This window comes from Pelecanus crispus, chromosome 20, assembly GCF_030463565.1.
Source record: "Pelecanus crispus isolate bPelCri1 chromosome 20, bPelCri1.pri, whole genome shotgun sequence".
Classification (NCBI taxonomy): Eukaryota; Metazoa; Chordata; class Aves; order Pelecaniformes; family Pelecanidae; genus Pelecanus; species Pelecanus crispus.
In genome coordinates this window covers 4509456-4532240 of record NC_134662.1, presented here as the reverse complement: position 1 = coordinate 4532240, position 22785 = coordinate 4509456, and the positions used below count along the sequence as shown (strand labels likewise).

Sequence of the window (22785 nt, the reverse complement as noted above, 5' to 3'; positions counted from 1 at the left end):
GCTGCTCTCCCCTGGTATGAAAGGAGAGGATAAGGGAGTTGTTCAGGACCGGCCAAGGCCTCCAGAGCCTTCATTAAACTCTCTGCTCTAACCACGACCCCTTTACGTGAACCCTCCAGGCCTCAATTCACCCTCTTCAGCGTGAGCTGCACAGCACAGTCCTGCCCCGCAAGGCTCCTGCCAAGGCAACTACATTGAAGGTGTCGCAGGCACTTGGGCTACCAAAATGTCTCTGACTGACCAGGACTAGACAAACTGAGCACTAAGGAGATCAGCACTAAAAAACCCAGTCTTCTGCTTCCAAAGCATAAGTTGATTCTGAAACAAAAACAAGGGCTGAAGTAATTTGCCACTGTTCGCAGAGCTGGGGTTCAGGGCTGCCAATCCTCTGGGCTGCTTGCTGGTCTATGTCACCGTCACCTACCCCGCCAGGATGCCAACAGTAAGGGAGAGTGAGGACGCAAAGCAAAGCGACCCCCATAAGCACCCCCCAAGGCTGGGGCTTCACAAAGAGCCCTGTGTGGGTCCTGCGCGCAGGACAGATGCAGCCGCTTGCACGGCATTGCTGCCGAGCTGAAGCGCTCTGCCTCTACCAGAACGCTTCACTAGGTTTGTAGCACAGAAGACCGTTTAGGGTCATTTAACAGAGAAACTAAATTCTTTAAAACACAGCTGCTGTACAAGAGGGCCCAACAGAGCTAAGCTGGCCCCAACCCAAGGAAAGACACCAGCGACGCCACCGCTCCAGGCACAGCACGGTGTGTGCCATGGGTGGAAGCCTGTGCCGGGCTCCCAGCCCCAGGGACAGGCGAGGCCAGAGAGCCCGCAGACCCTCCCGGGCCCCGGGGAGCAGGCACCTCTCCTCCCCCGTACCGCCGGGCCCCTGCCCGCAGCTCCCACCGGTGCCTCCGGGCAGGCGGCGGGCCTGAGGGGCGCGGCAGGCCCGGGGCCACCGCCCCGCCCGTGCAACCCCATTCGCACACCGCTTCGTGGGGAGACGGGAGCCCCCGCAGGGCTCTCCCCACCCCGGACAGGGGAACGCGCCCGGGGCCTGCATAGGGCGGGCGGAGACACCATGGCCCCGGGCCACAGCGGGCCCCGGGCGGGGGAAGCGCCAGGCCCCGCCGCCTGCCCAGCCCGGGCCGGGCCCGGCCGCTGCCCACACCAGGACCGGAGACAGACGGATCCCGGCGGGGAGCGCAGCCCAGTCGGCCCCGTTCTGGTCCCCTGCACCGCCCCCGCCCCGCTCACCGGTCGCCCCGACACTCGCCTCAGCCGGGGCGGGCTCCGCACTGCGCATGCGTCCCGCCCCGCCCACCGCGCCTGCGCACTGCCGCCGCCCGGAGCGCGCCTGCGCCGCCGCCAGGCCCCGCCCCCTGCCTTGCTTCGCTATAGCCGAGAGCGACTGCGCAAGCGCAGAGTCCCCAGCGCCTGCGCAGTCTGCGCGGCTCGGGGGCGGGGCCAGAGGCCGGAAGCACCGCTGTCGTCGCTCCCTGGGCTTTACCATAGAGAGGGGGCGTTGCCATGGGAACGGGGGGGCGGGAGCCCTGGGGCCGGGGCGCTACTCCCGCCGGGGCTCCGCTCCCGCTCCCGGGCCCATGGTGCTGCCCGACAGCCGCCGAGGCTGAGGGCCGGGGCGGGGATGGGTCTCCACGCGTGCGGGAGGCTGGGCCGCTCTCTCCTTCCCTTCGCCCCCTCCGGGCCGGGGGGAGCGGCCCAGTCCTCCACTCTCCCAGAATCCCTCGGCGCGGCCGCTCTCTCTGCCCGCCTTTATGGTTGGGGCACATGCTCCGTGCGTGGGGCCGGCGCGGTCTCTTCCCGGCCTCGTCAGCAGAGCGGGGCCTCCCGGCACCCCCGGTACCCCCGGCATGGCCCCCCCCACAGGTACCGGCCGGCGGCGGGGGGGGCCTGGGGGGCAGCGAGGGGACCAGGGCGGGGCGGGGCGACGGAGGGGAGGAGGTGAGGGCAAGGGCGAGGGGCTGGCATGGCGCGGCGTGGCACGGCGGAGATGGAGGAGAGAGGGATGGGGGACAGGAGGTGGGAGCCGGGGGCAGCCCCCCAACCGTGGTCTCCTGCTGCCCCCGCTGTCACCGCTCCGCCCCCCAGCTCCGGGCAGGGGACAGCCCTGTTCCCGGGCAGCGACAGCCGCCCCCCCCCCCCCCCCCCCCCCCGCCGGGGGCACGGCGGGGAGAGGGTCAGGTTTCTGTGAAGGGCTTGTCATGGCTGAGAGGGTAAACACCGCCCGGAAAATAATCCGACTGCTGATTGCTGCCAGCGCCCTGGTTCCTCAGGAGCCCGGGTGCCCATCAGCATGGTTTGTTTGCTGGGCCTCTCCTTTAAGTGCTTTTATCGGGCTTTAGCTCTGCAGCTGAATCTTCTTTCATACGATAAAATAATCAAATCGTTTAGGTTGGGAAAGACCTTTAAGATCATCCAGTCCAACCATAACCTAACACTACCAAGTCCACCACTAAACCAGTTAAGGGCAGAGTAGCAATTTCATGTTTCCTGGCTTGGTGGCTGGATTAATTTTTAATGAAAGTAAAAACTAGGAATCATTAAGGTTGGAAAGGATCTCTAAGATCATCAGTCCAACCATCAACCCAACACCCCCATGCCCACTAAACCATGTCCCCAAGTGCCACCTCTGCCCGTTTTTTGAACGCTTCCAGGGATGGGGACTCCCCCACCTCTCTGGGCAGCCTGTTCCCATGCTTGACCACTCTTTCCGTGAAGAAATTTTTCCTAATATCCAACCTAAACCTCCCCTGACGCAGCTTGAGGCCGTGTAAGACTGTGTCTCACAGATGGATTCCTCCCCACCTCTGCAGGTAACGTTGTGGATAGCCAGTCCCCCAGGCTATTGGCAAATCAGCTAAGATGGGACCTGACTGCCGAACAGATAGAAAACATGGCTGCAGAGCTCACGGAGAGGACCAAGCTCGTGTACGACCGGGTGGGCTCCCAGGAGCAGGGCGAGGTGTCCTATGAAAACACTCTCAAGGCACTGGCCGATGTGGAAGTGGAATATACGGGTACGTTGCTGACAGGGAGCGCTGGCTTTCTGGAAATCAGTGTGTTATTAAGATTTTTCTGGTCGTTTTTTTTGCTCTCTACTGTCACCTCCTCTTTTCTTCCCTTGGCTCCCTCAGCAGTACTTTTTTTTTTTGCCCCCAGTTAATGTTTATACAGCTAGATATAAGTACAAAGAATAGAGTAGATTTGGAACGGAAGAGCAAGTCTAAAACGAGCACGGTGCTTTGGCAGCAGGATGGTCTGCGGGAGGAGTAGCCAGGTTTTCAAGGTTGTCTCCTGCTTTTATGTGTCAACGTGCATTAGTGGGAACAAATTGTGCATTGACAGAAATGGTTCGGGAGATCTGAGAAATCTTCAGCTCTTTTCTAACTTTTTCCCTAAGGCAGCGGATAAATGTCTCTCCGTGTGCCTTGTTTAAACACCGATATTGTTTTAAGGATTATGTGTAAAGTAACATGACATGGTGGCAGATGCTGGCAAACGATGCAGGCTCCGATCTGTCTCTGGCTAATTATTTACAGTAGTAGAGTGCCAAAGTCAGGCAGCCTCCCTCCCGCCTCATGGCATCTGTTAGCTATCCTGACCGCCTGTGTTGCGAAGTGTCACGTCTGTATGAAGCAGAAGCCAGCCTGCAAGCCTCTTCTTTCTTCTTTCTGATTTCTTTTTTCTAAAATAAGATGAAAACCCCTTACTAAGCAGAGGTAATGTTAATTTCAGCAGAACTGTCAGCACTTTCTCTGGGCAACAGAGAGTAGCTGCATGCTCACCTTCTGCTGGGTGGAGAGTCCTCGTGCCTGGAGGGCAGCGCCTTCCCACTGGAGTTGTATTATTTGAGGTTTTGCAGAATTGATGACAGGGAATGTTCTCCCTGTTTTCCCTTCTAAAATGGAAATACGTCAGGAAGGAGCACACCTGGGACATGGTGGCTTTTGAGGAGCGCCTGCAGTAAAGGAGTGTCACTTTTAGCCTGGTCCTCTAAGGAAAGGAGTCACACAACGATGCTGCCCGTGTGTCTGCCAGCATAGAAGTCCTGTGATTCTTGAAACTGTTGATACCGGCTATAGCTGGGGCAAAGGCGTTGGGATTTCGCAGGCGTGAAATTCCTGTGAGTTTTGTGAGAAAGTGCTCGGCAGCGAGGAAGGGGTGAACGGGTGCCGCGGGTGAGTGAGTGCTGCTCGGAGAGGACGGCTCTGGGTTTGTGTGGCGGCAGCAGCTTGCCTTGCTCTTCCTTTGTGTGGGTGGGCAGGTCAGGCTCCAGGGCTGTCAAACTGGCTCCCAATTAACACGGGCTCTCTGTCTACACTCCCACTCATGAGCAGTTCTGGGACGTGAAACCGTTGCCTTTGCTGTAATCCCTCTTCTGTCTTTCCAGTTCGTCGGAACATGCTGGACTTCCCCCAGCACGTCTCTCCTTGCAAAGACATCCGTGCGGCGAGCACCGAGGCTGACAAGAAGCTCTCGGAGTTCGACGTGGAGATGAGCATGAGGCAGGACGTGTACCAGAGGATTGTCTGGCTCCAGGTGCATGCTTGGGAGGATGCTCTGTCAGTGACGCACCTGAGCAGGGCACTGAAACCTCCTGGAATTACAACAAACCCTTTTCCCTTGTCCCAGAACTTAGAAGTGAATGACAGGTAGTCAGGTCTGGAACTGAATCACTGTGTGATCATGGCAGAATGGTCCAGCTGTTAGTGAGAGCTGGGGAGTTGGGGTTTGAGGGCTCTGCCCCCACCCTCAGGGCCTCGATTACCCCCGTGCTAAAATGGCTTCAGTAAACCCAGCCTGCCTCACTCAGGGAAGGGGCTGGCTAGTGCCCTGAAAAGTGCTGTAACCGAGCATAAAGATGAGATGTTTAAAGCAATCCGATAGGAGCTAATTCACCAAACCAAAGCCTTCTTGTGGGGTGTTTCCATCTGCTTCTGGGTCACTGGCATTACAATAACCCACAGCTCCCACCGGGAACCAACTTTCTGCAGCACCTGATCCCGCGGTTCCCTGTGCTCATGGGTTTTGTTTTACAGGAGAAAGCAGAGAGCGCTTCACTGAAGCCTGAAGCGAAGAGATATCTAGAAAGGCTGATCAAATTGGGTAAAAGAAATGGTCTCCATCTCCCTGAAGAAACGCAGGAGGTGAGATCACAGAGCTTAAGTAAGCACACGTAGAGGAGGCCTCACGGGGCTAATGGGGCAGTGTAGCATTGGAGCAAAAGACTGAAGCTCAGACTCCTGAATTTTGCCCCTGATTCATGTGACCTTGGGCACGTCAGGTGATATCTCTGTGCCCCTCTTTTTCCCTTCCGTTGGATGGGGATGACATTTACAAAGTGGGGTTGACGCTGGGAGTCAGGGGGCTCCCGAGAGGCTGAAATTGCAGATGGTGCTGTGCAGGTCGGGGGGGAAGCAGCACCCAGCCCCCACGTGCAAAGGGGCAGTCAGGGAGGGTGCCCCACTGGGCTGGGGTTGGGGTAGCGGGCTTGGCGGGCTGAGCTGCTCAGGGTCTCCCTCTTACCTTGTGCTAGTGCATGGAGCTCAAAGCTGGGTTAAAAATAGAAGAGAAGGTGAAATGAAATAAGGGTAGAGGAGGTTGTTGCTTAAACACCTGCAGCTCCTGAGCTGGCAGGAGACAGCTGGGGCCTTGCTGAGGCGGCTGCTTTCCTACCAGGTGTGATCAAAGGGAGCCTGTTCTAGGCTGAGAGCTCAGCGCCTGCACGCAGTTAATTCTGCAGCATTGCATTTGAATAAAAGCCAAGTGCAGACCACTGGGCAACTCAGCAGGCAGGCTGGAGATGGCGAACGGTGCCGTTTGACTTCCCTCTTTGCACTGACTTTTCTCTGTTAATCTATATTTTAAAGAAAATCAAAGCTATTAAGAAAAAGCTGAGCGTCCTTTGCATAGACTTCAACAAGAACCTCAACGAAGACACCACCTACTTGCCCTTCTCAAAGGAGGAACTAGGTATGGAGCGCTCGGGTTTATTTCTCTGCTGGTGTGGCCCTGAGTGGCTCGACTCCTCTGGCCAAGGAGCGAGAGCCTGTTCCTGTGCTCAGTCCCAGAGCTGGTATTTCTGCAGAGGCCTGGGCTCTCCATCACTCCTGTCTGCTCTTTTCTCAGGGGGGCTCCCTGAGGACTTCCTGAACTCCCTGGAGAAGACAGAGGATGGCAAGCTGAAAGTCACCTTGAAATACCCGCACTATTTCCCTCTCCTGAAGAAGTGCTACGTGCCTGAGACGAGGAGGAAGGTGGAGGAAATGTTCAACTCCAGGTGCAAAGAGGTAGGTGGGCCTTGCTGCTCACCAGCAGGGCCAGACGGGATGCCAGCTCAGGTCCGGGCCGAAGGGGTCTCGTCTGAGATTTGTGCTTCCTTCCACACTGGGGCTCGTGCTTCCTTTCTTGCCTGCATACCCCACTTCACTCTTTGTCTGACTCTACCTTGCAGGAAAATTGCTTGATCCTCAAGGAGCTGGTGGACTTGCGTGCTCAGAAAGCCAGTCTCCTGGGCTTCAACACACACGCGGACTTTGTGCTGGAGATGAACATGGCTAAAAGCAGCAAGACAGTGGCTACGTTCCTGGGTATGGTGCTTGGCTGTGGAGGGGAAGAGCAGGGGCACGCGCTGGGCCGGGTGCGCTGCTCTCAGCCCCGGGTGCTAACCCTGCCTGCCTTGGTTTTCCTAGATGAGCTGGCCCTGAAGCTGAAACCCCTTGGGGAGAAGGAACGGGCTGTGATCCTGGACCTGAAAAAGAAAGAATGCGAGAAGCGCGGCCTGGAGTTTGACAACCGCATCAATGCCTGGGACATGCGCTATTACATGAACCAGGTGGAGGAGACCAAGTACAGCGTGGACCAGAATCTGCTGAAGGAGTACTTCCCCATGCAGGTGGTCACTACAGGCCTGCTGGCCATTTACCAGGAGCTGCTGGGCCTCACCTTCCATCTGGAAGAGAAGGCTCAGGTCTGGCACGAGGACGTCCAGCTCTACACAGTGAAGGACACCTCCTCTGGGGACACCATCGGCAAATTCTACCTGGACCTGTACCCGCGGTGAGGCCTTGGGCAACGTGAAGCGAGGGAAGAGGGCGAGGGCAGGGGGAGCGGAGCCTGCCACGTGCCTGGGGAAGTGGAGAGGCTGTCCCGCTCCCAGACACATGGCTGTGCGGAGGGAGCGGTGTGTGATCGGGCAGGGCTGTCCCAGGAACATGGGGTTGGTGTCAATCGCGGTGTCACCAGGAGCTTCTGCTCTGCGCAGGACCATGCTGCCCTGCGCGGTGGCTCGGGGCTGGCCGTGCGGGAGGATCCGTGTAACAGTCTCCTCTCCCTGGCCTAGGGAAGGGAAGTACGGGCACGCAGCCTGCTTCGGCCTGCAGCCGGGCTGCCTCTTGCCGGACTTCAGCCGGCAGATCTCGGTGGCTGCCATGGTGGCCAACTTCACCAAGCCCACGGTGGATGCACCTTCCCTGCTGCAGCATGACGAGGTGGAGACCTACTTCCACGAATTTGGGCATGTCATGCACCAGCTCTGCTCTCAGGTGAGGCCTGGCTGGGCTGGCAGAGGGTTGCTTTGTTGCCTTTCCCCTGTTGTGCTCCCCTGTGGGGTTAAATGACGTCCTGCTCTGAGCTTGCTGTGTCTTCTAGGCGGAGTTTGCCATGTTCAGTGGGACACATGTGGAGCGGGACTTTGTCGAGGCACCGTCACAGATGCTGGAGAACTGGGTGTGGGAGAAGGAGCCGCTGCTGCGCATGTCCAGGCACTACAAAACTGGAAGCCCCATCCCTGATGAGCTGCTGGAGAAGCTCATTAAATCCCGGCAGGCAAACACGGGTGGGTCCCTGCAGGGGGAAGTGGGAGCTGTTGAAGAGGGGCAGGAGGGGAGCGCGGGCTGCACGCTGTCCCCAGCAAGGGCAGAACCTCGCCATGGTGTCCCCCGTGTGTGGGGAGGGGAAGGGGACCCTTAGTGACCTGGCTGGGTAGAGGAAAGGCTTTGTCTTGCTCCCTGTGGGGACTGAGAGGACTCGGGGGAAGGAACCACATCTGCCTGCTGTTAATCAGGGAAGAGTGAGGGTGGCGTGGCAGGAGGTCCAGTGGGCTGGGTGGTGGCACAGCGAGGAGACGTGCAGGGGAAGGCAGGGATTATCCACAGGCAGGGGATGCGGCTTAGGCCTGAGTGATCGCTGCTGAACTGGGCTGGTCTGGGGAAGCGGGTCAGAACTTGGGTGTGGGGAGAACTATGAGAGCCCCCCAGCCTGCCCTGCTGCGACCCAGCCTTGGAGACGCTCCTGTCTGGAGGTGGGAGCTCAGTTTGCCTCCTCCTTCTGGGAACAGGGCTCTTCAACTTGCGTCAGATCGTCCTGGCCAAGGTGGACCAGGCGCTGCACACCCAGACGAAGGCCGACCCTGTGGAGGTGTTTGCCCGGCTGTGTGAAGAGGTGCTGGGCGTCCCTGCCACCCCAGGTACCCAGGGGCTCCCGCTCTCGCTGTCTCTCTAGGCCTGCCTGCAAGTTTGGCTCAGCAGGTTCTTTTCAAGGCTGGGGCTTCAGGCTGGCTCAATGGGGATGGTTTCTGCTGGCTCTGGGAAAAGCAGGGCTGAAACCGTACAAAAATAACTGGAAAGTTCTTCCCTGTTTCCCCTGGGATTGTGAACAAGCTGACCCAGTGCCTGCTCTGACACATTTACAGCACGGAGGGGTTTTTCCGTGCTGTGAGCGGTTCCAGCAGCCTTTCCCGTTAACGCCCCTTCTCTTCCTTTGCCGCAAAGGTACAAACATGCCCGCTACGTTTGGCCACTTGGCCGGAGGCTACGACGCCCAGTACTACGGCTACCTCTGGAGCGAAGTGTACTCCATGGATATGTTCCACACGCGCTTCAAGCAGGAGGGGATCATGAACTGTAAGGTAGGGAGGACGTCCTGCCCCGCCGGGCTCTCGGTGCGTGCCAAGGGCTGCCTCCCCTGCCAGAGGTGCTAGGAGATGGCAGTGGGAGGGTGGGCGTCCTACGCGTACCCCCGTCTCTCTTTCCTTGCAGGTGGGCATGGATTACAGGAATTGCATCCTGCATCCCGGCGGTTCCCTGGATGCTTCTGACATGTTGAAGACGTTCCTGGGCCGTGAGCCCAAGCAGGACGCCTTCCTGGCCAGCAAAGGACTGAAGGTGGAGAACAACTCACTGCCTTCAGCCTGCTGAGAAACTGCTCCAGCCCGTTTGAGTCAAGCCAGCTCCTTTGTCTACGCACCAGTCCTCTCAGGCCAAGCAACGCCCGGTCCTGCTGTCACCAAACGCATCCTGGGCCAACCCCCACCTGGAGCTGTTCCTCCAGGATCCTGCTCCGAGCTCACCCCGGGCTTCAGGAGCCGGATTCAGCCCTGGTCCAGGGCTCTGCAGTGACAGCTCTGCAGAGGGAGTTGAATTGCCTTTGTCCCCCCCCGCCGAGGGGGACGGGGCTGTCGGTAGCCCACACAAATTGGCTGAACTTTGAACCTGATTTCTGCACGAGGGTGAGTTATGGCCTCATTTATAGCCAGGGAGGAGGGCGAGAGGAGTTGCCAAACTTGAATTTTTTCAGTTTTAAAATTTTATGGTTTTAAAGTCCCTTGTTTTTAAGAAATGAGATTTCCCACCTTGTTCTGTGCCCCGGGGCAGGCTTACTGTTCTGAGCGTGAAACAAGCGGCCTGAGAAGCTGCGTTGGGAGTCACGCTCTCCCCATTTTTGGGCAGCTGGCGGCTGTGGAATAAAGATGGGGAGATCCCAGAGCTTAAAAAACATTGCGTTTACTGGAACGTCCTGCCCTGAGCCCCTCAGACGTTCCTGCCAGGGCAGCAGGCCTGGGAGGGGGACAGAGATGGCCAGTACAGCTCTTCCCAAAACAGGGGGTCTGGGGAGCGTGGCCTGGGCCCCGTGCGCTGCCAGGCGTCCTCGGGAGGTTGTACCTTCCCCCAGGCTGTATCGGAGCTGCCGGGACCCCTCACCCGGGGCCGTCTTAGGGCAGCCGATGCCTTCCGGGCTCAGGTCGTGGCAGCGGAGGGTGTGTTACTATTGCTGTCACCTCTAAGCCAGGGTGGGACAGGGGAGGGCTGTGGAAAAAAGGAAAAAAAAAAAACGCAGCTTCAAAGAACACGGATGCCGGGGATAAAAATAGCAAGTGGGCTTTGTGCCAGGCCTTGAGCGGCCGGGCTCTGGGTGCGGCGCCGAGCTGGGGGACAGCGGCCAACCCTTTGCCCAGCCTTGGGAGCAGCCGGGCTGTGCCACCTGCCCCCCCAGCTGTTCCTCTGTCCCTGAGAACCCTAAAACTGGTGCCTGCGTGGCATGGCACGGCACGCCTCCCTCTGCTCTCCGCTCGCCTCTGCGGTGCCATTCCTCCTGGTGCCACCGTGCCCGAGCAGGCAGGAGGGCGGCTCTGCTGATGCGTGCGGGGCTGTGGGTCCAAGGTGCCGGAACGGAGCACTGACCCCAGGGGCAAAGGCTGTTTCCTGGTTTTGCTCGCGTAGCAATCGCGTGCAGGCTGGGAAAGGTTTTTAGCAGCGAGCGTGCGGGGCGGGTAGAAGGTGGGCCGCTTCCTCGGTGGCAGAGGGGAGCTGAGGAGCTGAGAGGGGAGCTGTGAGCTCCCGCCAAGCATGAGGGATTTGTGGCGACGAGGTACCGAGGGCAGATCTCATTTTCTGTTGCCCCACCCCACCTCCAGCCTCGGCTGCTCTGCATGACGCCATTTGAGGGCTGCAGGATCGGTCCCTGCAGTTCTTCTGCGGTTTGAGCACACGGAAGGTGCCGGCGAGAGGCTGAGCGCCCGCGCTCACACCCACCATCCCGGCCGCGGCCAGGGCTGCGCGTGGGAGCTGCCGTCCCTCCCCGGGGTCTCGCGCTGCGGCTCCTTCCCCGGCTGGGCTGTTCCCTTTGCTTCTCCTCTCTGGGCTGCGTCACCGGAGCAGCTCTGGCTTCCTTCCCCGTAGCCACCGATGAGAGCGGTGGAAGAAAGCTCACCCCAAGCGCAGACAAAGTCATTGCTGTCACCTCCTTCCCCCAGATCCCCCCTGGTGACATGGGAAGGCCAGTGTCACCCTCCCTCACTGGTCCCCTCTTGCGCTGACACGTGGACGGGTCCGTAAGCAGCGAAGCAACTCCTTGGTGCTTGCTGGGGCCGCGTTGAGCATCTTGTTTTTGTCCCCACCCTCTGTTTTAGGCGTAGGCGAGTGTCTGTCCCGGGTGCCGGCTGCGCAGGGCCGGGCGCTCTTGAGTTGACGCTGTGGGTGTTTTTAAGTGTTATGGTTTACTGAGCTTTCAGGGTTTTCTTTCAGACCTCTTCTCTTGAGGGAGAGAACTGAAGCTGAACAGGGAAACCGCGCACTTTTCTCCCTCCTTCCCAGGCCACAACTGACTGTCCCTCCCTCCAGTAAGCCCTGCTGCTGGCGGGGCGGTGCGAGGTGCTGCTGAAGACACCTCGGAGCTGCACCTTCTCCCCAGCTCCTCGTCCCCATCCCGCCCCAGGCTGGCAGGGAAGAGAGGTCCCTTTTGGGTTTGTTTTTTTGGTTGGGGGTTGTTTTGTTTTTCCTGTTAACGTTTTCTAAGGGCAAACTGGTGTGCGTGTGCGCCGTTCGTAATGGTCACGTCCCACCCTGCTTGTTTCAATGACTGGATTTTAGACGGTTCCTAGCACTAATAAAGGTTTTCCTAAGCGGATGTTTGCACAGCTCGGGTCCTGCTGAAGAAGCTGCTCCTTCGCGGCGGGGAGATGGTTGCCTCCCGGTCCCTGCCGCGCCGGCACAGCAGTGTGGTGAGTCCCAGCGCTCCCGGCACAGCCACCCCCTCCCCAGCACCGCGGCAGCCCCCTGCAGCAGCCCGCACAGTGGATCCTGTCCCACGAAGATGGGCGCCGAGCAGCAGGCGTGGGGTGGCAGCGTGTCCGGCGTGAAGCCCTGGGGAGCGAGAGGCAGTGACCCCCCCGGCCCCGCCGCGGCCGCGCTGGCCGCGTCCCCCCTGCCGGCCCCGCACCTGGGTGAAGAAGCCGTGGTCCAGCACGTCCCGCAGGCTGGGCCGCGCCGCGGGCTCGGGGGCCAGCAAGCGGGCGATGAGGGCCCGGGCGAGGGGCGAGAGGTTAGGGGGCAGTGGGTACCGTGCCGCTCGGATGCGCCGGTACAGCTCCTCCCGGTGAGCCGCCTCGAACGGGGGGCTGCCCGTCAGCGCCGCGTACCTGGGGGGGGGTCCGGCTGCTCAGCGGGGCCGGGAGCACCCCCTGCCCTCCCTCTGGGTCCCCCCTTACGTGGCGCAGCCCAGGGCCCAGACATCCGAGGGCACCCCGTGTCCCTTGCGGTCCAAAACCTCCGGCGCCAGGTAGCTGGGTGTCCCGCAGAGCGCCCTGGGGACATGGGCAGGGTGAGCCCCAGCCCCGCTGCTCCCCCCCGGCAGCGCCACGGCCCCACTCACCCCCAGCGCCGGCCGGCCGGTGCCTCCCGCCGCGCCAGCCCCAGGTCCCCGATCTTCACCTGCATCCTCTCGCTCACCAAGAAATTACCTGTGGAGGGAGATGAGCCAGAGCGGGGCCGGTGTGGTTCACCCTCCCGCCGCCCCGGCTCTGCCCCACGCACTCAGCTTGAGGTCCCGGTGGACGATGCCCTGTCCGTGGAGGTAGCGCAGCCCCGAGATGATCTGCCGCAGGTAGTACCGCACCTCCGGCTCCGTCAGCATCCCCCGGGCCCGCAGGATGTCGGCGAGGGACTGGGGACAGAGCGAGGCACCGCAGCTCGGGGCCTGGCAAAGCCCCGGTGTGGGGATGCTGCGTTTTGGGGTGCTGCCGGCGCTCGCTCACCCTCCGGCTGCAGTACTCCAGCAGCAGGTAGACGTGGCTGCGGTCGGCGAAGTGCCCGTGGAGGCGGACGATGTGCCGGTGGCGCAGGCGGCCGAGCAGCTCCCGCTCCCGCTCCACCTGCATCGGCGTGAGCCCGGCAGCCCCCCCGCAAGGAACCCTCTGGATTCGGGGACACCCAACGTGCACCCTCGGGGAGACGGGGATGGGAACCCCCCCCAGCGACCCAGGGAGGAGGGTCAAGGGCAGGGCTGTGGGGCTTGGCAGGGTCCCCATGGACATCACCCCCCCATTCCCTGGGGACTTTCTGTGTCCTCCCCGGACTCACCCTCTCCCCGATGCCCACTGCGGCGAGCCGGGCTCGTGGGATGACCTTGGCCGCGTAGACCCTGCCGCTGGCCACCTCTGTCAGCTGGTAGCAGCGCCCGAAGGCGCCCTGCGAGGACGATCCGGCAGGAATGAGCCGCCCGGGGGCGAGAGGCCGTGGCAGAAGGGGGTCCTGGGTGTCAGGGCACCCCGCCACGTGCCCTTTGCCGGGGGCCAAGGAGCCCGGGAAGCCGGCTGGCCCTGGGCAACTGCTCCGCTCCAGCTCGGTCCCAGCGTCTCCGCTGCTGCCTCAGTTTCCCCTTCCCCAGAGGGGATGTGGTGGGTGCCCCTTGGGGACCCCCTACAGCCCCATGGGGTGCCGGTGTGTGGCACTGCCAGCGAGGAGGGGATGTTTGGGGGTGCAGGGGACGATGTGGGTGGGGGGGATTCACCTCTCCCAGGAGCCGTCCCCGCTTGTAGAGCATCCCGCTGCCAGTGTCCTTGATGTACCATGCGGGGAGCTCGTCCCTTTGACCCCCCAAAGCCATCCCGCCGCCTCTGCCGTGCCCTGCGGTGGGGACCCCCCGAGGAGACACCCTGCACCCCAATACCGTAACCCCTTCAGCTCCGGGTGCCTGGGGCTACCTAAGGGTGCTGGGGGGGTGGGGGGTTGCCAGGAGGGTCCTGGATCAAGCTGAGATGGAGGGGGGGGTCCTGTCTACCCCTTTCTTTAAGCATCGGGGGCTGGTGGGGTCCCGGGGGGGGGCGCAGATGCTGCTCCGCAGCATCTGCGCCCCCCCGGGACCCCACCAGCCCCCCTCGCCCGCCGGAGCTCCGGACCCCAAAGGGTTAATGGGCGGCCGGGGAGGGCTGGGCGCACCTTTGGGGCTGGATATTAATAACGCGGCGGGGAGGGACGGGAGGCAAACAAGGCGGGGGGGGGGAGAAAAAGCCTCGCCCGCCCCCCCCTCCCCGGAGCTGCGCAGGCGATGCCCGATCGTCCCGGGTCCCCCCTTTCCCCACCACCGAGACGCCGGAGCGGGACCGAACCACCGGGACGTCCCGGACGAAGGGCGGCATGGCCGGGGGGGGGTTTCGAGGCAGTCCGGTCCCCCGTGGAAGACCCCACGGTGCCGGGTAAGGTCGCGATTTCTGCTTAATCCCTCGCGGAGCCCCAAAACCAACCCCCTCGCCCTCCTTCCACGCCCCCACCGGGGTCAGCTCCACTCCTGCGGGGAAACTGAGGCAGGCGGTGCCTCCCCCCCGCCCCATCCCCTCCTGGCTGGGGGGGACCCAGGCGTCCGGGGCCACTCGTGACCCCCGTGGGAGCTGCGCGGTGGGAGGAAACTGGCTCGGCGGGGGGATTCCCCGACACAGGGCTGGGCCCCCTGCACCCCCCTTTGCAACCCCTGCACCCCTGGGCTGGGTGGGTTGGGGTGCTCCAGGGTCAGGCGCTTTGGAACCCGGCGTGGGGGGGGCCCCCATCTGCCCCCCATCCTGCTCACCCCACGGCAGGGCCGGATCCGGATCAGGGAGCGACACGGAGTCATGGCCCCGCTGCGCAGGTCTGGTCCTGTCCCAGCAGGCAGCGAGGCCAGCCCGGCTCCCCGCCGCGGGGCCGTGGGTGCGGTGGTGCCGTCTCCCGAGCCGGGAACCGCGTGGGCACATGTACGGGGACGCGGCGTCGCCCGCTCAGCTGCGCCCACCCGCCTGCTCCCGCTCAAGCTCGGAGGCCCTCGGTGTTGCCGCGCGCCACCAGACCTCCCATCTCCGGTCGGTGCCGCCGGCGATGGGGACCCTCCCGCTGTGTCTCATCTTGCCTCCGCCTCGCCTCCTTCCCCCTCGCTGGGGTCCCCGTGGGGGCCGCGGTGGTGGCGGCACCGATGCCGGGTTGTGGGACACCCCACTGCCAGCCCCCCGCTCCCTGGGGACAGCGGGGGCTCAGGGGTCTCCGCTCCCACAGGCACCGGCGGCCGTGGCGGCTGCTGCTCCTGGCCTGGCTCAGCCTGGGCTGCGGCGTCGGCACCGCGCAGGTGAGGGGTTTGGGGTGCGCGGCGGCACCCCCGGGCTGCTCCAGCCCAGCCCCGGCGCCGACCGTCACCTTCCTCCACGCAGGGCCCAGCCCTGGGGACGCCGGCGTGGGTCCCCGAGCCCCCAGCCCCTGCTCGGCCCCGCCGGCAGCTGGCCCCGGGCGCCTGGGGGCCCTGGGGACCCTGGAGCTCCTGCTCCAGCTCCTGCGGGGACGGCGTGGGCCTCCGCACCCGGCGCTGCCTGCGGTGAGTGGGGGACGGGGCAGCGTGGCTCCCCAAAACCCCCCGCAGCACCCAGACCCCGTGCGACGGCTCTGCCGCTGCCTCCGCGCGCGTCCCTGCAGGCCCTGGGCACCGCGCTGTGCCCTGGCCAAATTTCAGCCTGAATTCGGAGGGGAAGGGATTGGGGGGAGGGCGGGGGGAGCCGGACCCTGCTGCCTCCATCCTGGGGTGCAGCTCTGGCAGGATGCGGCCCCATGCGGGACATCGTGGTCCCCGCTCCTGCTCTCCCATGGGGATGCATCGCTCCCAGCCCGGCTGCAGCTTGGCGGCTCAGTGGCATCCTGGCTCCGGAGTCAGGGAGAGTCCCCGTGGGGGACGCAGGGTGCAGGCGGGGGTGCTCGAGGGGGCCGTGCCCCGGCCCCTCCGCGCTGACGCTGTGGCCGCAGGTCCGCTGAGGAGGAGCCGTGCACGGGCGACCCGCGGCAGTACCGGCTCTGCCAGCTCCAGGTGAGCGTTGCGAGGGCCACGGCACCGGCATGGCCGGCTGCAGTCGTGGTCCCGTGGGGCTCCATCCTGCCGCTCCCGCAGGGCTGCCCCGGCGGTTCCGTGCCCTTCCGTGCCATGCAGTGCTCCCTCTACGACAACAAGCCCGTCCTGGGCACGCCAGCCCGGTACCGCTGGGTGCCCTTCCATGGAGGTGAGTCCTGGGGTGGCATCACCGGGCTGACCGGGGGTCACCGGTGCCACCAGCGTCACCCCCTTCCCTTCCTGCCCGGCTGCGTCAGCCCCCAACGTCTGCGACCTCAACTGCCTGGCCATGGGGCACAACTTCTACTACACCTTCGGCCGGGTGCTGGACGGCACCCGCTGCGGCCCCGGCTCCCCGGACCTCTGCGTCGGCGGGCGCTGCCTGGTGGGTGCATGCGGAGCCGGGACCCCTGGGACCCCCAGCTGGGACCCCCCGCCCTGAGGCCGCGTCTTGGCTCCCCACAGAGCGTGGGCTGCGACGGGATCCTGGGCTCGGGCGCGCAGCCTGACGCCTGCGGCCAGTGCGGCGGCGGCCACGACGCGTGTCTCTTCGTGCACCGGCTCTTCCAGGGCACGGACCCCTCCTCCGGTGAATGAACCATTGCCCCGGCCCCCTCCATGGGTGAATGCTTTGGCTCTTGGCTCCCCTGTCCTCCCGTCCCCCATCTGTGTCCCCAAAGGCATCGCCTGGGTCCCCTGTCACCCCATCCCCTCTCCATCTGCCCCATCGCCGCCGGCACATCGTCCCTGATCCCTTCCTGTCCCAACGCGCGGGGACAGGGACAGCGGGCTTATAGAAGGCCCCTCAAGGGGGTGATTTTGTCTCGTTGCAGAGGGTATCGCTCCTCCGGGGGCTGGGGGGGGGGATCTCTGGGGCACCCCTGTGCTCCACGGGGTCCCCAGGGGTGCTCAGAGGTCCCTGAGGGCACCCAGGGTCCACGTGCTCCGTATCCAGTGTCCATGAGGTGCCGGGCCAGGCTGTGGGGACGGTGATGCCTGTGAGGACAGACAGCCCCAGATGGCAGCCCAGGGCCCCCCGGGGCCATCGCTGGGTGCCCCAGATGTCCCAGCACGTGGGGTCCGGCGGGGTTAATGCCGCTGGTGCCTGGGACGGGGCTGGGGCTGCCCCAAACCCAGAGCTCCACTGTGCCCAGTCCCCTCCCGCCCCAGCCCTGGCCCCCCCATCCCTGGGCCGTGCCCCTGCTCTGCCCTGACTCTGCCCCCCCCCCCCCCCCCCCGCCAGGTTATTTTGGGTACATGAACGTGACCAAGATCCCAGCTGGGGCCACCCAGATCAAGGTGACGGACAAGAGCCGCAACTACCTCGGTAGGACGTGTCCTGTCTCCGTCCCAGTCAGTCCCAGTCCATCCCAGCTGGTCCTGGTTGGTGCCACCCGTGGGTGCAGGCAGGGCAGGGCGGGGGGTGGCCGTGCCGTGCCGTGCCGTGCCGTGCCGTGCCGTGCCGTGCCATGCCGGTTTCCCCGCTTGGATGCTTTTGGTTTTTTTGAGCATCGTGGGTTCAGTGAACTCGCCGGCACTCAAGGCACTTTTCCAGAGGCCATGGCCGTGGGTTTTGGGAAGGGCTGAGCTGGAGTGGGGCCAGGCCAGCCACCGCGGGACCAGGACCGGGACCCCCGTCCCCAGACCCCCCCCCCCCCCCTCAAGTCCCCCTCCTGAAGCAGTCAGGGCCCCATCCCTGCCGGACCCAGGGCTTGGGGGCTCGGGGGGGGGGGGGGGGGGGTTTGCACACCAGGGTTTGGCTCCAGCTTGGGACCGAAGCCAAGTTCTTGCAAGAAAGCAGATTTCTCCCGAGCCCCGACCGCAGCTCTCCCAGCCCGCGCTGCCCTCCCCGCTCGGGGAGAGGCCTCCGGTGGGGACCCAGGCATCCGGGCTGCCCCCAGCCCAGCCCAGCGTGGGGGTCCCAGGGACCGTGGTGCTCTCGGCCCCCGGACACGCTCCCTCCCGCAGCCCTGATGACGAGTGATGGGCGCTACGTGCTCAACGGGGACTGGTCCATCGCCTGGCCGGGGCCGTACGAGGCAGCCGGCACCCGGTTGCACTACGCCCGGGCCCCCGACGGCACCGAGAGCCTGGAGGCAGCCGGGCCCACCGCCGAGGATCTGCACGTGATGGTGAGGGCAGGGGCAACGCGGGGACGGGGCAGCCGGCCCCCCCGGCCCCCATCGCTCCTCTTAGCTCTGCCCCTGCCCACGCAGGTCCTGCTGCAGGAGCCCAACCCCGGCATCGAGTACGAGTTCTGGCTGCCCCGCGGGCACCCCCAGCCCGGCCGTGGCAACGCCAGCCCCCTGCGGCAGCCCCAGCCCCGGGGGGCCGGCAGCCCCCCGCCCTGGGAGCCCCTGGTCACCCCGGCCCCCCCGCCGCCACCCCAGCCTGGGGGCTTTGCCACGGAGCCGCCACCGAGAAGCCCCCCTGGCCGGAGCGGGGCCGGGGCTGCCGCAGGTGCCTGCTCCCCCATGGGGGTCCCCACAGCCCCCCGCAGCCCTGGGCTCTGCTGCGGGGAGGGTTCTGGAGAGCCCCAGGGGTTCTCCATGAGATGGGGACCCTAAAAAAGGGGCCCCCTGACTTAACCCTCCCCGGGACCCTTGGGAGCCTGGCGTGTCCTCTCACTCCTTATGGGATATGGGCCCCCATGCCCCCTCCCCCCGCCGCAGGAAGGGGTTTTGGGGGTGCCGTGTCCCCTCTCCCCCCTAAAGCGCTGCGGCTTTGCCCCTGCAGGGCGATGCGGGAGGTGCCGCCCGGCCAAGGGACGCTCCCAGCGCATCCGGCACTTCTGCCAGAGCGACTTCGGTGAGCGCTGGGGACGGGAAGGGGCTCGGGGCGATGCTGGGGGGATGTGCCCGGTTCAGGGACCCCCACACTCGCCCCACAGTCTTCCAGGGCCGGATCCTGGTGCGGCGCTTGGTAGGGCAGGAGACACGCTACGAGGTGGAGGTGAAAACGCTGTATCGGCACCGCTTCCCGCTGGTGTCCCGGGAGTACGTGTGGGTGCCCAACACCTGCGGTTGCCCCCCGCTCCGGGAGGGCGGCGAGTACCTGCTCATGGCGCGGCGGCACGTCAACTACGAGCGCACGCTCAACCGCATCCTGCTGCAGGAGGACGGCTATGCCCGGCCATGGACGCCCCGCGAAGACCGGCTGGTGCGGGAGGCAGCCCGGCACTGCCCCCAGCCCCGGCCGCCCTGAGCACCCCCCGGCTCCATCGCCCGGGGAGGGGGTGGCCGGTGGGACCCCGAGGGCGAAGCCGGGGGCTGGAAACGCTCCCGCCCTGCGCCGTCGAGCCCTTTCCATGCCCGTGGAGGGGCCAGGGCCCCCCTGTCCTGCCCTCTGCCCCATGCCGGGCATCTTCGCCGTCCTTGGGGTCCACTTGGCTGCAGGGGGATGGAGGAAGGTGGTAATTTATTTTTTTTTTTTTGCAGAAAATAAACCTGTATATCACCTCGCTTGCCGCGTGCGCCTTCCTGGCTGGAGCTGGCCCAGGGTGTCCCTTGCCCTCCCCACCCCAGGGTGCCCGGGCAGGGGGGTCCCATCCCGCGTCCCCATGCTGAGCCCCCCGAGCAATGCCGTCCCTTGTCCCCAAGATGGACACCTGCCAGGCTCTGCCTTTCGAGGTCGGGGACCCGCCGGTTATCTCTCTTCCGGCGGAGGCGAGCGGGTCCCTCCCTGTGCCCCCTCGCCCGTAACCCAACCCACGGGCCGGCAGGCACAACCGTGGGGCCCGCACGGGGACGGGACGTGCCCGGGGCTGCTGCGGGGACGGCCACCCCGGGAGTGCGGGGCACCCCAGGGCGCATCGCCCGCTCAGGGCTCCTGGGTGGTCTCGCACCCATCCAGCGCTGGGTTTGGAGCCGGTGCTGGGGAAGAGCTGAGCTCTCCCAGCTCATGTCGCTGGTGACTGTTCCCAAACTGGGCATGGGGCCGGGGGGTGGCTGGGGTGGGTGCCCTGGGGTGCCCTGAGTGGCAGCTGCCAGCCCAGGAGAGTCATTAGCGTAACGGGTGATTAATCACCAGCAGCCAGAGATGAGCCCTGGGGCAGCTGGGGCTCTCTACTGGGCTCCCCAGTTGGTCCCAGTAACACCTGGGTGCTGCTGGGTGCTCAAGTGGAGGCACCTTGGGGTGATCAGGGTGGGGAAGGTGCTCCGCCCTATAAAAGTGCCCCCTCGCACCCCTCTATGGCTGGTTTGGGGCTGTTGGGGGGGTTTGGCCCTGGGTGGGGTGGGTGTGCTGCTGCCCTTGGGGGTCCCTGGGGTGGGGCAGCACCCCCAGCAGCTCTTTTGGAGCAAGTGATGCCCAGCAGCCCCAGGGCTGGGGCTCTGCGCTGTCACCTTTGGGTGTCCCCATTGGGGTGTCCCAGCCATGGCAGGTTTGGGGATGGTCACCCCGCGTGCAAAGAGACCCCGCAGGGAGAGCAGCTGGGACCTGGGGCTCTCGGCCACCAAGGCTGGAGCTCGCCGGCGAGCCAAGAGCCGGCAGAGAGGAGGGGAGTGTTGCCCACCACGGGGCTGGGACCCCTGGGATCATGTCCCATGTCCCCCCTTGGCACCCGTGACACCCGGGAAGGGCCGGCTGGCGAAACTGCGTCTTGAAGGGGAGCGTCGCCGGCCGGCATCTGCTCCCCGCTGCCCTGGGGAAAGGGGTGAGTGTGTCCCCCCCCCGGGGCAATCCCTGCCTGGGGAAGGGGGGGCTGCCCCAGGCTGCGCTGACAGGACCCCTCTGTCCCACAGAGCCTGCAAGCCCCCCATTGCAGCCCCACTATAAGGGTGCCTACTTCTCAGGGATCCCTGCGGATGAGTGCCCGGACCCCGCTGCCACCAGCCTGTGAGTACACGGTGGGGGGGTCCCTATGGCCTCCCAGCCCCCCTGCACCACTGACCCTCTGCCTTCCTCCGGCCAGGCTGGTCCCTGCGGTCCCGGCGCCCGGCAGGGATGGTCTGCGGAAGACCCGCAGCACGCCGGAGCGCACCCTCGTCCTGGAGCTGGTGAGCTGGGGGGGGTCTGGGGGGGCTGCAGACCCCGGGGCTGGGGTCTGACTCTGCTCCCTGTTCTGCAGGAGGGGACCCTGGTCTGCTCTTCCGTGCTTGCTGGCTGGCGGCGGGGTGCCGCAGCTGCCTTCACCACGGTCTTCCAGGGAGACTCATATGAGGTGGGTGCCTGCGTGCTGAGGTTGGGGCAGCGGGGTGCTGGGTCCCCGGGGTGGGCACAGAGGGCTGTGAAGAGCCACAGTGTCCGTGTGTCCTCTGTGCATGTGTCCTTCCCTAGTAGCTGGAGGAGAAGGTGGCTGAGGGACCCCTGGGATCCTGCTTGGGGTGCTGGCCCCCCATCTTGGGGGTCACCATGGGTGCTGGTGGCTTTCTGGGGCTGCCTGGAAATGCTGTTTCCTTCCAGGTCCACGTGAAGCTGCGTCCCCACGTGCAGCAGTTCCTGGAGAGCCTTTCCAAGACCTATGAGGTATCTGGAGCCCCCGGGGTCTGCGGGGAGCTGCTGTGTTGGGGTGAGGGGGACTTGGGCAGCCCATGCAGAGACCTTCACCTGCTCCCCCAGATCTTCATCTTCACAACCGCCAAGCAGGATTATGCCGAGAAGGTCCTGGATGTGCTGGACCCCAAGAAGAAGCTGATCAGGTGATGGTCTTGGTGAAACCCCGCTGGGGACCTCTCCTGTGGCAGGGATGGGTCCCCACGGGCTCTGCCTCCCCCTCCAGGCACTGCCTCTCCCAGCGGGATTGCCTCTGCGCCCGGGGCTGCTACTGGAAGGACCTGACCTCCCTGGGCAGGGACCTGGCCAAGACGGTGGCCCTGGACCACACCATCCAGGGCTTCCCTGCCCAGGTACTGGCAGCACTGGCTCTCATGGTTTGGGAGCACCGTGGCCGCAATGGCTCCTCCGTGGCCAGCGCTCGCCCTGTCTCCCCAGGCTGCCAACTGGATCCCGGTGCCGAGGTGGTGGGGGGACCTGCGGGACGAGGAGCTGCTGCGCCTCATCCCGCTGCTGGGACAACTCGGCCGGGCGGTGAGGACCACAGGGTTGGGGATGGGGAGGGGACCGGGCGCCTTGGGCTCCTGGGGCAGGGTGGTGTGAGCTCCACCGGCCCCCCCCATCCCCATCTCTCTCCGTGCAGGACGACGTGCGCACCGAGATCCCGCGGCGGTTCCCGCACCGCAGGCTGCCCACCAAGGACTAGGCCAGCCTGGGCAGAGTGGGATGGAGAAAACCCCTCGGAGGGGCCAGTGGGGCTCATGCCACTGTGGGGGAAGCTGTGCTCCAGTGTGTCCAGGCTCTAACTCATCCTGCGATGCTGGGCTGGCAGATTTTTTGGCCAAGCCGTTCCCCCCCAGGCCCCTCCCTCGGTGTCTGCAACCGCACTCTGCTCACCTCACCCTGCAGACTGACAGGCGTGGACCCCAGCCTGTCCCCGGGGAGGGGGGTCCCACCGGGGAGAGCCCCTTGCTCTCAGCTGCCCCTTGGGGAAAAGCTTGGTCCTGGCTCCCTCCCGTCTGTGCTCTGTAAGGTCCGGCCAAGGTCCGGTTTCACGGCTGATTACACACTTGGACAAAGGTCTTGCTCTCTTCTGTAACTCCTCAGCCGCACAAACACGCGGCGCTCGGGGCTGGCACAGCCGGCGGGGGGGACAAACCGCCCTCGCCGTGCCACAGCCTTGTCCCGCGGCAGCCAGGGTGCTGCGGTTGGGAGGCTGAGCCCCGTGCGGTGCCGGTGTCCCTGGGAGGGCCCCAGCTGGCAGTGATCCCCGTGCCCGTCCCAGCCCTGCCTGGTGCCGCGTTGCGTGCCGGGGCACAGCTGCCGCGGTGCCGCTGCCAGCCCTAATGGGACAGCGAGGGCCCAGGGCGTTCGTCCCCG

At 64.7% G+C, this 22785-nt stretch overlaps 2 protein-coding genes across 2 annotated transcripts; both read left to right on the top strand.

Moving 5' to 3' along the window:
* The first annotated feature begins 1772 nt into the window (after positions 1-1772).
* On the top strand, positions 1773-9713 carry THOP1 (thimet oligopeptidase 1). The gene is made up of 13 exons (XM_075723561.1): positions 1773-1884; positions 2832-3035; positions 4409-4557; positions 5058-5165; positions 5889-5991; positions 6148-6308; positions 6473-6608; positions 6711-7077; positions 7361-7562; positions 7669-7855; positions 8357-8485; positions 8790-8926; positions 9057-9713. The coding sequence occupies exons 1-13, from the start codon at positions 1773-1775 to the stop codon at positions 9213-9215; spliced, it is 2154 nt and encodes a 717-aa protein (XP_075579676.1). The 3' UTR covers positions 9216-9713.
* Positions 9714-14210: 4497 nt separating this feature from the next.
* On the top strand, positions 14211-19116 carry ADAMTSL5 (ADAMTS like 5). Its single transcript, XM_075723429.1, has 12 exons — positions 14211-14269; positions 15096-15165; positions 15248-15408; positions 15831-15891; positions 15973-16081; positions 16170-16297; positions 16378-16501; positions 17156-17239; positions 17881-18044; positions 18129-18372; positions 18649-18720; positions 18803-19116. Exons 1-12 carry the CDS (start codon positions 14211-14213, stop codon positions 19114-19116), a joined length of 1590 nt encoding a protein of 529 aa, XP_075579544.1.
* The last annotated feature ends 3669 nt before the right edge of the window (positions 19117-22785 follow it).